Source organism: Hyperolius riggenbachi, chromosome 1 (assembly GCF_040937935.1).
Source record: "Hyperolius riggenbachi isolate aHypRig1 chromosome 1, aHypRig1.pri, whole genome shotgun sequence".
Lineage (NCBI taxonomy): Eukaryota > Metazoa > Chordata > Amphibia > Anura > Hyperoliidae > Hyperolius > Hyperolius riggenbachi.
In genome coordinates, this window is record NC_090646.1 from 568,757,512 (window position 1) to 568,773,885 (window position 16,374).

At 41.7% G+C, this 16,374-nt stretch overlaps 1 protein-coding gene across 1 annotated transcript in view; it reads right to left on the reverse strand.

Annotated features, from left to right (window-relative positions):
- The window catches only part of ADGRV1 (adhesion G protein-coupled receptor V1), a 629,361-nt gene that overhangs the window by 407,520 nt on the left and 205,467 nt on the right, over positions 1-16,374 (reverse strand). The window contains exons 39-43 of the mRNA XM_068247792.1: positions 12,544-12,707; positions 11,524-11,617; positions 6,393-6,471; positions 4,129-4,267; positions 1,552-1,693 (exon numbers count right to left, since the gene is read on the reverse strand). Of these exons, the coding sequence (XP_068103893.1) occupies positions 1,552-1,693; positions 4,129-4,267; positions 6,393-6,471; positions 11,524-11,617; positions 12,544-12,707 (618 nt within the window). The remainder of the gene's footprint in view (positions 1-1,551; positions 1,694-4,128; positions 4,268-6,392; positions 6,472-11,523; positions 11,618-12,543; positions 12,708-16,374) is intronic.

Here is a 16,374-nt window from a genome sequence, read left to right on the forward strand (position 1 = left end):
CCCAGGATTTTCGTTACTGCACATGTGCGCAGTAACGGACAGCTGGGACCAGGGAGCTAGGCGGGCAAGGTGGGCAGGTGCGGGCGCTCAGCGTCGGGTGGTTACGTGCGCATGCGCGGTGGCGGTGCAGCCGGAAAAGGACCTAGAGCCCGTTTTTAAACAGGCTTGGTCTACTAGTTCTATATAATAAAACCCCTGTGTCTCTGCGTCCTTCTGTGTCCTTGCCTCCAGAACTGACAGCTTGCTGTCTGTGAACCTAATTGCACTGTGGGAAATAACAGCTTTCTTTCCAACTGCCAAGCAAGCAAGATCTCCCTGTGTGCATATACTTCAGACAGCGGTGGGTGACGGGTGAGCGGGACACGTCTGTGCATGCATTACAGAGCATTTCAGTGGCTCTGTACACAGTGCCAAACAAATAGTAGGGAACATAGATACATAAGACATTCCAAACTGTTCAATCAGGATAACCAGCGATACAAGTACATAGCTGATATGTGGTTTGAAACCTCAACAATACTGGTACATGCTCATATGGTAATTTATAGCAGAATAAGAAACACTAGGAGGAAGTCCTTGCCCTTGCAAGCTTACAATCCTGAGGGTAGAGGGTTGGAGACATTCCGGAAAGAGACACAGGGCTTAGTGGATGAGGCAGTAAACCTCCAATTCTACCTATAGTAAATTACAGGCTTGTCTGAAGTGTGTTGCAAATTTTGAATTGGAAGGTTGCAAATTCTTGGCACCCAACAGCAGAGGTGTACAAAGGGCTGTTGGCATCCAGGGCAATTTAAGCAGAATGGACCCTCCCAGATATACTCTTTGCAGCCCAGGAGCATTTCAGAATAGCATAGCTGATGCCATAATGAGTGTGGTTATAAAGTGTGGCTTTATATTTTTATATTTTACTGGCTCCATGACATCTGTGGCTTGCCAGACCCCTTCCATTAGTGCGTGTACATGTGTATCCATATACCTCTTCTAAGGGCCCACCATTACATGTGTCTATGTGATAGTGCCACCATTTATTGTGCCACCTGATAGCGACTCCCTTACTCCATATGCATTAAGTATAGCTCCCCAAACACAGATGCTTACATTCATGTGCAGCGGCCCCTCCCATCCTGCCAGACATCTGCATACACCATGCTGAGCAGTAAAGTAACTAAATCTAATAGCTCCACATCCACTGCAGCAATTTTAAGTCTTCTCCCTTCACCCAACAGTGTAACAATTGCCATGCAGCAGATGGAAAGATGCAAAACTACAAAACCACAGCAGCAGACACACCTACTGGATCACTTTGATACACTACTTAGGACTCCCCATGCTAAACTGTACAGGGAGAGAGAGGATCTTGTTGATACCACTTTCTTTAACACATGCCCATGGTTTGTGCCCACCTCTTTCCTTTCCTACCAGTACACCTCTGCCTAATGTAGAACAATTTCTACTACATTTGGGCCATAGTTGCAAGATTATTTATATTTCCTGATGCTCAGCATATAAATAAAGCAGGTCTATACAAAGCAATACTTTCTTTTGTCTTACCTGTTGTGTTAAGACCTAATTCTAGACCACGGGAAGGATTGGTAAGTATCAGCTGGAACATTTCATCTCCTTCTGGGATGTCATCATCATTGATAATTACATCAATAAATTTATATTTTTCTCCATCAGCAAAGGTTAAAACCTAAAGGAAGTAAAGAATGTTTTTCATACAATTTAATAATCTAATGTCTTCTTCTGATCACACAAAGATCCAAGTTTAATGCTGGGAATACACAGCTCGATTCTGAGCCATTTAGATGGTTAGATAGATAATTTCCAACATGTTCGATCACGGCTCAATCGTTTTGACGCTCGATTCACCATTGAAGTTGATTGAAAAAAGATAAGAAAAATAAGCGGAAGATAAAAGAATCGAGCGGGCAAAACGACTGGGCGTAGAATCGAGCGTCAGAATCGACCTGTGTTGACTATGCATACATAGTACACCATTCAGTATCACTAAGCTAGCAGAAACAGAACTGGGGGAAATTAGACATTGCATAGACGCAGTGGTTCGTAAGCTGTGTTCAACTGAACCCCGGGGGTTCGGTGAGTGGGTGTAAGGGGTTCTGCGGAGGTGTGGGTGTTCGTTCAGTAAATATTCATTGAGTTATGTTTTTTTTTTGCATGTGTGAGACATTCATGATTTATTGGTTTTGTTATTTGAACACAGTGATTTTATGTGCAACTAATGCATGGTTCATGTTGTGGACTGATAAAATATATGTATCTATCTTTTGAATAAAAACAAAAAAACCCACATATTTTTCCAACTAGGAACGGTATGGACTAGGAAGGGCTCCATGAATGCAGATATGAAACTTGCGGGGTTCCGTACCTCCAACAAGGTTAAGAACCGCTGTACTAGAGGATCCGAACTCCATGAGTTCGGTCCACTCGAATATTCTAGATGTGTGGCCGTATATGATATGATATCCAAAATCTCTTTTTATAGTGTGATTTCTAAAATAGTCAACTATACAAAATTTCTTTTTTTTTTCCAGTACATTTCAAAAACGAAAAAAACTAAAAACCAAACATGGGAGCAGAAAATTCTGGTTGATTGTGACTGAATTATCACCAGAAACATCATTCTTATTTTGATACTAGTTTTAAAAGTTGATCTTTTAAAATACTGTTTGGAGAAACCTGACAGTCCTTTTATTACGCTAGTAGATTGGTCATGCTTCTCCTTACAGGATTTTTACCCTTGACCTAGGGTTGCTTCCTATCCCTTGATAGGAATCGTCCAACCAGGTCTACCTGCCATCCGTAGAATTACACTTCAATCTTAGAAATACCATATTTTCAGATCCCCAGGTCCTAGCTGAAATCTAATGGAATTTAAATTATCCAGGTGACTTTTGTCCAACCCACTTTCTACTTTGTTAACCGATAGTGCTGAGTTTCCTCACCCTTACCAAAGACCTTTTCTGATCATGCAGTTTTTTGATTATGATAAAATTTGCCAAAAGGATATCTATCCAGTCATGAAGTGTTATGACCCTTAGAAACTTATAGCTGGGGAAAGGTTTTGGTTATACTTTGTGATACGTACAGTTTGGAGTATTTCAAGGGACATTGTGCCTCAAACAGTATATGCTTCCATTTATTGTTAAATGCATACCTACCATGCAAACATTTAAATAAGACAAGTTAGAGCGTTATGATCTTTAGATTATGTCATCTGCAACCTGGCCATGTGATGTAATAGGCTCTCACACATTTATACCTCTAGCTTCCTTCTCTCTTTTTGTCTTTTTGATATTGATATTGTTCTGTATCTTTTCATGAAAGAGTCTTGCTTGTATAATGTTAGTGAAATTCTCAATAATTTTTTTATATTTTTTTTTTTTTTAGAAACAAAAAATACTCTATGGAGATCATTTGTGTATGGCGATTGTTTGGACCCTTTCACGTTGCATAAACATGAGTAAACTTGAATTAGAATTTTTCCTTTGTTGATTCAGTAGAGTCTCGGTTATCCAGAAATGTAACTAACCAGCAGTCTCAACCAGCCAGCACAAATTGCCCGCAGTACTCACAATGGTGAAGGCCAACTTCCTAGGGCTCTGCTGTGCTTAAAGACTGTGTTCCATGGCTTCTCCAAGCCTAATATACTTTCAATAACTATAGTCTAACATTTAATACAGAGTTCACAGTATGTATATAGTTCGGGGTACAGTACTGTATTAGCTAGGTGTATTTTTAACATTGAGTCTCATGCAACCAGAAAGCACACTTATCCGGCCTCAGACGATCCCTGTCTGTGCCAGATAAGCAAGTCTCCACTATATATGTTTGCATGCCCATTTCTGCCTTATTAAATGGCACCGCAATGCACGCATCTCCAAGAAAAAATTCAAGCAGCATCAACTTTGTAAAAAGCAAACGCATTGCAAGCACCCCACATCCCATAGTATGAAAGCATCCATAGGACCAGCTTAACAGGTCCATCTTTTTGTCTTTCACTATAAAACAGAAAAATGAACTGATGCAAACACTAGCACACCACAGTTATATTCTGTTGTACTGTATAGGCAGAAATGTGAATAATCTGGGCAAAAATGTTCTTACTGCAGAAGAAACATTATAATCCATCCACAACTGGGCTCCAATATTCTGTGCATAGAAAAACAATGACACGCTGCCAAATGTCCCCTTGTTGCGATAAGCCACCAGAGTTAAAACACCATGGGTTTCATTGACTTCATAGCTGAAAGGTAAAAAAGAAGAAAGTTAGGCTGTCATACTGATGAAACAGAGCCATATTTTACTAAAGCATCTTCCAATGTCTCTTAGCTACCTAATCAGCTATTCTTTAAGAGTGATGAAACATATTCTACGCATAAAATAAATAAGCATCTTATTTGTCTTTGGGTAAAGTAGAGGAGCTGCCTCTCCTTCTACTCAGGCTGCGATGACCTCTGCAGGGCATGGGAGAGGCACAAGTGTCCAGTTTATTCTTATTTAGAAGTAAAAATGGGAGTAACAGCTGGACTTAGCTTGCCAGGAGAAACACAAGATGAGGAGAATCTTCAGTGAGCTGGACCACATGCCGGAGTAACTCAGCTCACTGATGACACCCCACATCTTGTATTTTGCCTGATGAAGCAGGGTTGTCCTGTGAAACGCTTTGCAACTTTAAGTATCACTTGTTCATTACAGTATGCTTGATATACTATTGCTATTGGCTCTTACCTGGCCAGGTAAATCCACCTTTACCGCCCATTGGAAACCGTTTTTATTTATTTTGTACCCATTGGTGCCTCTGTAGTCCTTCATTGATCTTGTTTGCTATCCCTGGTGGAGGGTTGTTACCTCTTTGACAACAAAGAGCGACTTCTTAACCTGAGTGGATTTGGGTTTATTTTTCACATCTGCATTTCTAGTGGGTGTCTTTTGTGACCCACACTTCTGAAAAATGCTTCAATTACTCTTGGTCCAAGTTGGGAATTTGGATATACTATCTCTATTGTCTTTTTGGTTTCATTTTTCGTTTTACTTTCCGTAATTTTAAGTAAAGTAGAACTTAATTTTTTTTATGAGAAAAAGCAGCCGTTCCTGTTCAGTGCACTCCATTACAAGTATTAATAATACATATTATTGCAGCTTGCTTAGAAAGCCATTCCACAGAATTACTAACAGACACAGTCAAATGGAAGAGTAAGATATTTTACCTGCTATTCATTTAATCCAGGTGTGGAGCATGATTAACACATCATTCTGCCGTGAGCAACTAATGACTTTTACCGTCATTCACACAAACGCCGCATTTAATCCCATAGTCCCTTATCATCTCGTTTCCTCCTGGATGCTACATGTAGCGTTCAGGATTGGTTAACCGTGGCATCTCCGTGGGCCCCTTTGAGGTCAAAATGCAACGCATTTGCCGAAGGACGGGAACCAATGCCAAATGCTTCCCTCCTCATCTGCAAAGAAGCGTTTAGCATCGGCTAAATGCAGCACAGTCAGAAACCCTTTTGAACCGGCCCTTACTCAGCAATAAGGGCGTCAACCTCTGATCACCCACCCAGAGCTGGGTTTGAGTGGTAAGAGCACTGGTTGGTTCTGAAAAAATCTCAGGAATATATTTAATTAGAAATGTCTCAACTAGTCAAAACTGTTTTTTTCCTCATTATCAAATTGCTCTGACTGCAGACTGTGAGGGTAAGTTTACAATTACTCCTTCTCTAAATTTGGGTTTTCTGCAACACACTGTACCTCGTCCAATTCATTTGTAATGCAAGCGTAATGTGCACTTTGGCAGAACTAGACACAACGTGGAAGCAACCTGCAGAGTGCAGATGTATATGCCCCGACTGTGGGACCATTACCGCTCATTGCTATGCAATTATAACCCACGTTATTATGTACCACAACACATAGGGCTTGATTCACAAAGCGGGGTGAACCTACTTAGCACGTCTAAAGACTTTTGGGCGTGATAATCATTGCACTAAGTAGGTTAGCACCAATTTGAGGAATAAACTCACGCGCAAAGTCCCGCGCGCAAAGTCCGGTGCACACGCAATGTCGCATAGGGTTTAATGGGCGCTGCGCGCTTGTGCACGTAAAACTTTGCGCGCAAGTTTATTCTATCACGCCTAAACTGAGTTTAGGCGTGATAATGGGCTTTTCACCAGTGTGCTAACTGTTAGCACGCTTTAGTGAATCAAGCCCCTAGAGTGAGTGCACCTGAGCCAGCAGATTCTGAAAATTCCCCATTCTCACCACTTAAATAAACAGCCTAAACATGAATGATAATAACATTTGAGGCATTGATTTTGAACTATCCCATCTTAAAAAATTAATCAAATATAAGAACATGTTATACAAACCTTGTCCTTTGCCATTCTATTACTCCCTGAGCTCCATCATTTGCATCAATAATGATCTGAGCTGTCTTCCCTTCAATGTCTAAGAAAGGCAAAAATAAGCTGAAGATTGCAACACAATATAACAGCAACCAACCAACTTCAAACGTTTTTAACAGCAATACTGTGCATTCGGCTACTAATGTCAAAACCCCAGAAAAACATGATTAACCTTCACTTATCCCAGTAAAGCGTTATAAAAATAACAAAAATGTAACCACTTTGCTGACAATTTTTCAGCTTTTACATGTATCAACACACACATTACAGATGTATTATAGACATAAACTGCATTAAACACCCCTACATCCTGAAATTTTTTTTAAAAAAAATCCACTAAATAAAATATGAGACAGTGGCAAGTTCAACCTTGTCTCCAGGAAATGTTTTGTTTACTTTCACTGTTCCTATCCTTTCCCTATATACTGTATTTCCCTCCAAAATAAGACAGGGTCTTATAATAATTGTTGCTTTAAAAATGTGTTAGGGCTTATTTTCAAGGGATGTCTTAATTTTCTATGAACAACAATGTATATAACGACTTATTCTTGAACAAAAAAAAAACAACTCAATATGTATTCAAATATTATCCATTAGTATCCATATTATTCAGAATTTATTATCCAATTCAGCTTTTGTAAAAAAAATATCCCCACAGTTTAGAGTTAGGTTATTATCAGGACTGAGTGAAAATTTGGTGTTTTGTGTTTGGTGTTCATCAGGGAACAGCTTAGGTGAAAAGATTAGAAGAAATGTGGAAATGTTTCTAGCCGAAGCAATACTGCAAGAGTGGTGAACAAGGTGAACGCCACCATGTGTCTTCCCAAGCTCTGCCAAAAGTCACATGTGCCTTCTAATTGACTCAGGTTATGTGAAAACAGAGTAACCAGGACAAAATGCTGCTTTTCTGCCCTGGCCCAGTCCACTTTTAGGTCGAGCTTAATATTAGGGTAGCAATTTTGGTGACGATAGCATGTATGGGAGATTTGCTATTAACCGCTAAACTCGGCACACAATTTAGCATTATAATTCTGCATCCTAATTGTGAATTATGATGCAAAATTGCGATTATGCAAAATTAATGCTCATCACTACTTATATCCTCCCCCCCCCCCCGAAAGTTTTTTTACATTTTGCCTAAACAACTTCCAATTAGCTAAACATATATAAAGGCCTACCAGGGGCCTAACTAGAAATCACCGGGCCCCCCTGCAAAAATTTGGATGGGCCAGCTCAGGGCCGTTTTTGGGGGGCCGGAGGGGTCGCAGCATGAGGGGAGAGCATTGGACATCGGCGGGGAGGGGGGACAGTGCTCCTCACCTCGGGCTCTCTCCTCTCCCCTCTGCGCTCCCCTCCAGCATATATCACTGGCAGCAGGCAGCGGGCAGGACACATACCTCCATCCACCACGGAGGTCTCCAATCTCTAAGTGCTTCATGCTACTTCCTCTTTAAACAGGAAGTAGCATCAGACACTTAGAGGAGCCTCCGGTGGTGGAGCACAGGAAAGTATTGTTTCCTGCCCGCTGCCTGTTGAGTGATATATGCTGGAGGGGAGCGCAGAGGGGGGAGCCCGAGGTGAGGGGGGGGCTGTCCCCCCCCCCTGCTGATGTCCAATGCTCTCCCCTCATGTTGTGACCCCTCCGGCCCCCCAAAAACCGCCCTGAGTGGGCCCTAGAGGGGCCCTGCACCCCTCCCCCCCAGTAGGTGCAGTGGTTGCATCCTGTATTGTTACGCCCCTGAGGTCTTCCTAACATGTAGACAAATGTCATATGGACACAGTGGGGTCATGTGTATAACAGAGAGACGATTGATGAGACAGAATGCACAGGAAGGTTGTGCTACAAGCACTACAAGTAATGATACTAGAAGAAATTAAACAGTGACAAGCTATACATAGTACAAATGTATGCATTCATATATAGAACTAATGATCATGTCATGATGTCTTGCACAGCGCCACAGAGGATGCTGGCACTATATAAATCAATAATAATAATGTCATGATTGTCATGAATAAGCTAGATATCTGTAAGCTTTGTTGTTACCTCTCATCCTGTAATAGATTAGATCTATAAGCATGCAAAGAGGAATGGAAACAAAAGCAAAGGTAAAAGTTATGAGAAAACAAAACAGTAGAAAGCGCAGAAGATTGATTAATAGGCTGTGAAGGATAAATATATGTACAGGGAGTGCAGAATTATTAGGCAAGTTGTATTTTTGAGGAATAATTTTATTATTGAACAACAACCATGTTCTCAATGAACCCAAAAAACTCATTAATATCAGAGCTGAATATTTTTGAAAGTAGTTTTTAGTTTGTTTTTAGTTTTAGCTATTTTAGGGGGATATCTGTGTGTGCAGGTGACTATTACTGTGCATAATTATTTGGCAACTTAACGAAAAAACAAATATATACCCATTTCAATTATTTATTTTTACCAGTGAAACCAATATAACATCTCAACATTCACAAATATACATTTCTGACATTCAAAAACAAAACAAAAACAAATCAGTGACCAATATAGCCGCCTTTCTTTGCAAGGACACTCAAAAGCCTGCCATCCATGTATTCTGTCAGTGTTTTGATCTGTTCACCATCAACATTGCGTGCAGCAGCAACCACAGCCTCCCAGACACTGTTCAGAGAGATGTACTGTTTTCCCTCCTTGTAAATCTCACATTTTATGATGGACCACGGGTTCTCAATGGGGTTCAGATCAGGTGAACAAGGAGGCCATGTCATTAGTTTTTCTTCTTTTATACTATTTCTTGCCAGCCACGCTGTGGAGTACTTGGACGCGTGTGATGGAGCATTGTCCTGCATGAAGATCATGATTTTCCTGAAGGATGCAGACTTCTTCCTGTACCACTGCTTGAAGGTGTCTTCCAGAAACTGGCAGTAGGACTGGGAGTTGAGCTTGACTCCATCCTCAACCCGTAAAGGCCCCACAAACTCATCTTTGATGATACCAGCCCAAACCCGTACTCCACCTCCACCTTGCTGGCGTCTGAGTCGGACTGGAGCTCTCTGCCCTTTACCAATCCAGCCATGGGCCTATCCATCTGGCCCATCAAGACTCACTCTCATTTCATCAGTCCATAAAACCTTAGAAAAATCAGTCTTGAGATATTTCTTGGCCCAGTCTTAACATTTCAGCTTGTGTGTCTTGTTCAGTGGTGGTCGTCTTTCAGCCTTTCTTACCTTGGCCATATCTCTGAGTATTGCACACCTTGTGCTTTTGGACACTCCAGTGATGTTGCAGGTCTGAAATATGGCCAAACTTGTGGCAAGTGGCATCTTGGCAGCTGCACACTTGACTTTTCTCAGTTCATGGGCAGTTATTTTGCGTCATGGTTTTTACACACGCTTCTTGTGACCCTGTTGACTATTTTGAATGAAACGCTTGATTGTTCGATGATCACACTTCAGAAGCTTTGCAATTTTAAGAGCACTGCATCCCTATGCAAGATATCTCACTATTTTTGACTTTTCTGAGCCTGTCAAGTCCTTCTTTTGACCCATTTTGCCAAAGGAAAGGAAGTTGCCTAATAATTATGCACACCTGATATAGGGTGTTGATGTCATTAGACCACACTCCTTCTCATTACAGATATGCACATCACCTAATATGCTTAATTGGTAGTAGGCTTTCGAGCCTATACAGCTTGGAGTAAGACAACATGCATAAAGAGGATGATGTGGTCAAAATACTAATTTGCCTAATAATTCTGCACTCCCTGTAGTAGTAAATGAAATTCAAATCTGAGATATCCCATTTATTGTTACATTGGTACTAGCACAGTAAATACAGAGCATTGTTTTTGTGGATCAGGTGCCTGTGAGTGATCATGAATCCTGAAATGTTGTGTTCAACCTGAACTGCCAACATAGCGATGTATGGGTTATATGGGATGGATTGAGCCTTGATTTATCAAATATAGCTTGATTGGACATGGGACTGATGGATTTTCCCCCTTTTTTGGATGAAAGAATATCAATACATTATTACTATATTCATGTGTGGTGCGTGGAAACCATTGACTGTTTTGGTAAATGAACCAACCCTTGAAGATCCTAGCATTTGCATGCATACTCATAACATGTCAAGTACATACTACGTACGTACGTACGTACATTTACTTACCTGTAAACGTACACTAAAATAAAAACTAGTAATGATTCCTTTCTAGGAAATGATTAAATTTTCTTATGGATTAGGTTATGTATAGCAATTGTTCCTACATTTTGAACATCTCAGTGGTTTCCAATTTTATTTCATCAGAATTGGTTCTGCAGTGTTTTTGAGTGGGGAAGCCCATCTCCATCCCGAGGTAAGTACCCTGTAGGGGCACTTCTTTTCCCTTACAGCATCTCTATAAAGTGCACTACAGTGTAGAAAGCTTTCTCTGTATCCAGGAAGGAAGTCTCTTTTGTTTTCTTACTAATTACTTAATTACAAGTCTGATAATTTGTCCTACCACCAGCAATGATATCAGTCAGCTTCAGTGACGTGTAAATATGCATTCAAATTACATCAGACCAGTCTTATAGTGTTTCATATTCATTTTTTACTGAGTTTAATGTTTGAAAGCAAAAATGAAATTTTGAGTATAATACCATCTGAGATCACAGATGCAAATTATATGCACTAAATACATTTTAAAGGAAACCAGAGATCAGGAAAAATAATATATATATATATATATATATATATACATACCTGGGGCTTCTTACAGCCCCCTTCAGATTCATTCGTCCCTCACCATCCTCCCAAGCTGCCTGGATCCTCCGCTAGGTGGTCCAGTAATTGAGCCAGTCGGGGGGAACTGTGCTTGCGCAGTTGAGCCGCACATGTCATATCGTGCTCCCAATGACAGGAGCATTCTGTGCCTGCGTAGACGGAAACGGAAGCGTGGCGGGGGAGTGTGCCTCCGCTGACTACACCCCACTGGCTGAATCACCAGGCCGCCTAGTGGAGGATCCAGGTAGCCTGGGAGGACGGCGGGGGACTTTAAGATTAGAACAACATACTGTATATTGATTAAACAGAGTGAGTTTACATTTCAAGGCAGGGATAAAATAGGAATACCCAGACGTGGAGGTGAGGAGGTTGGAAACTTCACCAACAGGTTCACGGAGGTAAGTGTCACAAGAATGTACTCTTGAAGTTCAGGTATGTCATCCTGTAAATAAAATGCACATAGCTGTATCAATATGTGATAAATGAAGACATATACATAAAATCTGTGTAAAACATAAGATGAACGTAGTAAGGAGGCTGGAACCACCACTGTAAAAAGCTCTTCTCTTTATTGAAAAAAAGATTAAAAGTGGACTAGTCACGCTTGACTAACAACCCACTGTTTCAGGCCAACCACCTGTTTTCAAGCTGCTTAGCAAAACTATCTTTTGGCTGTTGCTGTCAAATCATTGATGGACATGTAGCCACGGACATGTAGTCCACTTTTAATCATTGTTCTATAAATAGAAAACATTTCTACAGTGGTAGTGCCAGTCTCCTTGCTACGTTTGTCACTACTTTGGTCTCAGTGTACGGAGATCATAGGCTTGGGCTTGCCAATATCTCCTTGCTTGAGTGCTACTCCATTGCTTTAGTCTCCTGAAACATCAGCTACACTTGGTTGCTGACCTGAACTTAATTAAGCTGAGAATCCTAAGAGGGGGATAAACCTTCCTCTCTGAGAATTGCATGCTGGAATTCTCATTCTATTCTTTTTGGTCATTTGGCTTTGAGAATGCAGCTTTCCCTGATTCTCAGCCTAAGTTGGATTGAACAGAAGAGAACATGTTTGTTCTGGCACCATTTGGGTGTTGGTGCTTGGCTGTAATTTTTGCATTATGGTTTCCTTATTTAAATTTCAAGGTATATAAGAGAACTCACCCTTCAAAATTACAAGAATTTATCATTTCTAGATCTCAATTTCAAAAAATATTTAACAGAACAATTACATTACCAACCACCAGTTAGCAATCACTAATAATATCACACAAATTTAGCAGTTACATAAACCATCTAGTGTATTCCTAATTGGTAGTTTTGTAGTTTTGAACAATAGTGTTCTTTTGGCGCATGGGTAAAATACTTTACCTCTAGAATGGACACGTTAATGGCAGCAGTCGTCTGGCCATCTCTTATTATCAGTGATCCAGATGTAGGAATGTAGTCTAGGTTTGGTTCGGCAGGGTGGATCGTGGTATCATTCAGCTTATCTATTAAATCCGCAGATGTTGTATATGTGATATTAATATCCCCTGATGAAAAGAGAAAGTATAGATCATGTAATATAAAATAACAAAACACATGATATATATTGTAGCAGAAAGGCTCATGCACATTCATCTATAACTGTAAAGCGGATATCCAGCCTGAAACGTAAATTTAATTAAGGGAAAAAAAGAACAGGGTTTTTTTTTCAGGGGGCGGGGCTACATGCCGGAAGCTGGCTGATTCTAGAGCTTTGTGGACGGATTCAGGGGAGAAGACACCATTGGTAATTATAACCAGGGTTAGGCCGAGGCAGAGGCGAGAGAGGCTCCAGCCTCAGAGCGCAGTGTAGGACGGGGCGCACAACTCATTCAGCTATCATTCCCCTATTGTGTTTGAAGCAGAGATAAATAAGAAAATGGGATACATGGCAGTGACTGCCAGCCACATAACTAGAGATTAAGGTGTTGGGGGCCCTGGGACAACTCTTAGGGCTCGTTTCCACTAGGACGAATTCGCATGCGTGGCCTGCATGCGAATTCGCTTAGTCATTGAAAGTGGATGGGACTGTTTCCACTTGTCTTTTTAAACGCACGTTTTTATGTGCAGAATTTTTCTGCACGGTAGGGCCTGCAGAATTCGCCTGCGTGAGGAATGCAGGCGAATCGCAGCCCATGTATTTGATAGGGAAAACGCGCGTGCGTTTTTTGCCGCGATTTCGCGTGCGAATTCGCACGCAAAGTAATACAAATTGGACCAGGCAGTGACATGGTTAAATTCGCATAGACCCTGCCTATGCGAATTCGCACGCGAAATCGCGGCAAAAAACGCACGCGGAATCGCATCCGCATGCGTTTCTGTCAGCGGTGGAATCCCAGGGATTCGCACCGCACTAGTGGAAACGGGCCCTTAGTCTTTTAGCAATCAGTGTGTGACGGCTGGGGTGGAAGAAATGGAGGGGTGCACTTTGGTGTCTCAGCCTTGGGTACTGGAGGACCTTGTCCAGGCTCTGATTATAATGTTCCCTTACAAGAAGACCCCCTGAAATGTAGTTTTTAGGCTGTATATTTGCTTTAAGGAAAAGTAAAAATGCCTGTATAGTGGACCTTGGTGTGTGTAGGCTGATATTATTTGTCAAGGTAACTTCAGTGACAGGATTATTACAAATACCGTATATACTCGCATATAAGCCGACCCGCATATAAGCCGACCCCCCAACTTTTACCTGAAAAACCAGGGAAAAATGATTGACCCCCATATAAGCCGGGGGTAGGAAATGCTGGCCGCCTTATTCCCCTAGTGTGTCCCAGTATAGATAGTAAAGTGCCCAGTATAGGTAGGTAGTGCCCCAGTATAGCTAGTATAGTGCCCAGTATAGCTAGTATAGTGCCCAGTATAGCTAGTGTAGTGCTCAGTATAGCTAGTATAGTGCTCAGTATAGCTAGTATAGTGCTCAGTAAAGCTAGTAAAGTGCCCCAGTTTAGCTAGTATAGTGCTCAGTATAGCTAGTATAGTGCTCAGTATAGCTAGTAAAGTGTCCCAGTTTAGCTAGTATAGTGCTCAGTATAGCTAGTATAGTGCTCAGTATAGCTAGTAAAGTGCCCCAGTTTAGCTAGTATAGTGCTCAGTATAGCTAGTATAGTGCTCAGTATAGCTAGTAAAGTGCCCCAGTTTAGCTAGTATAGTGCTCAGTATAGCTAGTTTAGTGCTCAGTATAGCTAGTAAAGTGCCCCAGTTTAGCTAGTATAGTGCTCAGTATAGCTAGTATAGTGCTCAGTATAGCTAGTAAAGTGCCCCAGTTTAGCTAGTATAGTGCTCAGTATAGCTAGTATAGTGCTCAGTATAGCTAGTATAGTGCTCAGTGTAGCTAGTATAGTGCCCCAGTTTAGCTAGTATAGTGCTCAGTATAGCTAGTATAGTGCTCAGTATAGCTAGTATAGTGCTCAGTATGGCTAGTATAGTACTCAGTATAGCTAGTATAGTGCTCAGTATAGCTAGTATAGTGCCCCAGTTTAGCTAGTATAGTGCTCAGTATACCTAGTATAGTGCTCAGTATAGCTAGTAAAGTGCCCCAGTTTAGCTAGTATAGTGTTCAGTATAGCTAGTATAGTGCTCAGTATAGCTAGTGAAGTGCCCTAGTTTAGCTAGTATAGTGCTCAGTATAGCTAGTATAGTGCTCAGTATAGCTAGTAAAGTGCCCTAGTTTAGCTAGTATAGTGCTCAGTATAGCTAGCATAGTGCTCAGTATAGCTAGTAAAGTGCCCTGGTTTAGCTAGTATAGTGCTCAGTATAGCTAGTATAGTGCTCAGTGTAGCTAGTATAGTGCCCCAGTTTAGCTAGTATAGTGCTCAGTATAGCTAGTATAGTGCTCAGTATAGCTAGTATAGTGCTCAGTATGGCTAGTATAGTACTCAGTATAGCTAGTATAGTGCTCAGTATAGCTAGTATAGTGCCCCAGTTTAGCTAGTATAGTGCTCAGTATACCTAGTATAGTGCTCAGTATAGCTAGTAAAGTGCCCCAGTTTAGCTAGTATAGTGTTCAGTATAGCTAGTATAGTGCTCAGTATAGCTAGTAAAGTGCCCCAGTTTAGCTAGTATAGTGCTCAGTATAGCTAGTATAGTGCTCAGTATAGCTAGTAAAGTGCCCTAGTTTAGCTAGTATAGTGCTCAGTATAGCTAGTAAAGTGCCCCAGTTTAGCTAGTATAGTGCTCAGTATAGCTAGTATAGTGCTCAGTATAGCTAGTAAAGTGCCCTAGTTTAGCTAGTATAGTGCTCAGTATAGCTATAGTGCTCAGTATAGCTAGTAAAGTGCCCTGGTTTAGCTAGTATAGTGCTCAGTACAGCTAGTATAGTGCTCAGTATAGCTAGTATAGTGCTCAGTATAGCTAGTAATGTGCCCCAGTTTAGCTAGTATAGTGCTCAGTATAGCGCTCAGTATAGCTAGCTGGTCCGCGGTATCCCCCGCTCCCCCCACGGCCGCCGCCGCTGCTATTACCTGCCCGCATCTTCTATTCCCCTCTCCGTGCTTGTAAACATTCACAGCAGCGCGCCAAGTGCTGCTACTGTGACATGCGGCGAGCCAGGAAAGAGCGGTTCCCATAGTAACAGGAAGCCGCGCTCTTTCCTGCCTCCTACCTCGTCACAGTGGCAGCGCCGGGCGCGCTGCTGTGAATGTTTACAAGCACGGAGAGGGGAATAGAAGATGCGGGCAGGTAATAGCAGCGGCGGCGGACGTGGGGGGAGCGGGGGACCCGCGGACCAGCGAAGGGGGGACACCCGCAGACCAACATGACTCGCATACAAGCCGACCCCCAACTTTTGGCTCCCTTTTTGGGGGTCAAAAATTCGGCTTGTATGCGAGTATATACGGTACCTCTCCACTGAGCTTGATGAGGACTAAAGAGAACCTGAAGTAAAAAGAATACAGGGGAAAAAAGGAGGCTGCCATCTTCATTCTCTTGTAAGCGTCTGTATTCCTATCACTTCAGGTTCCCTTTTAGGCACTGCATTTCAATAAAATGTCAAACACTGCCGTTAGTATCTCCCTAAAGCCTGTGTTGCTGACCTGTGCACAGGCTGGTTAAAACTGCAAGAGATTTTTAAGCGCTAATGATTTGAAAAGCTCTTGCTAATGCAATGCTATGGGGGATTTTTATAAAATCACATTGCTCAAGTGAGAACACACATATAGCATTACATTAGCAAGAGCTTTT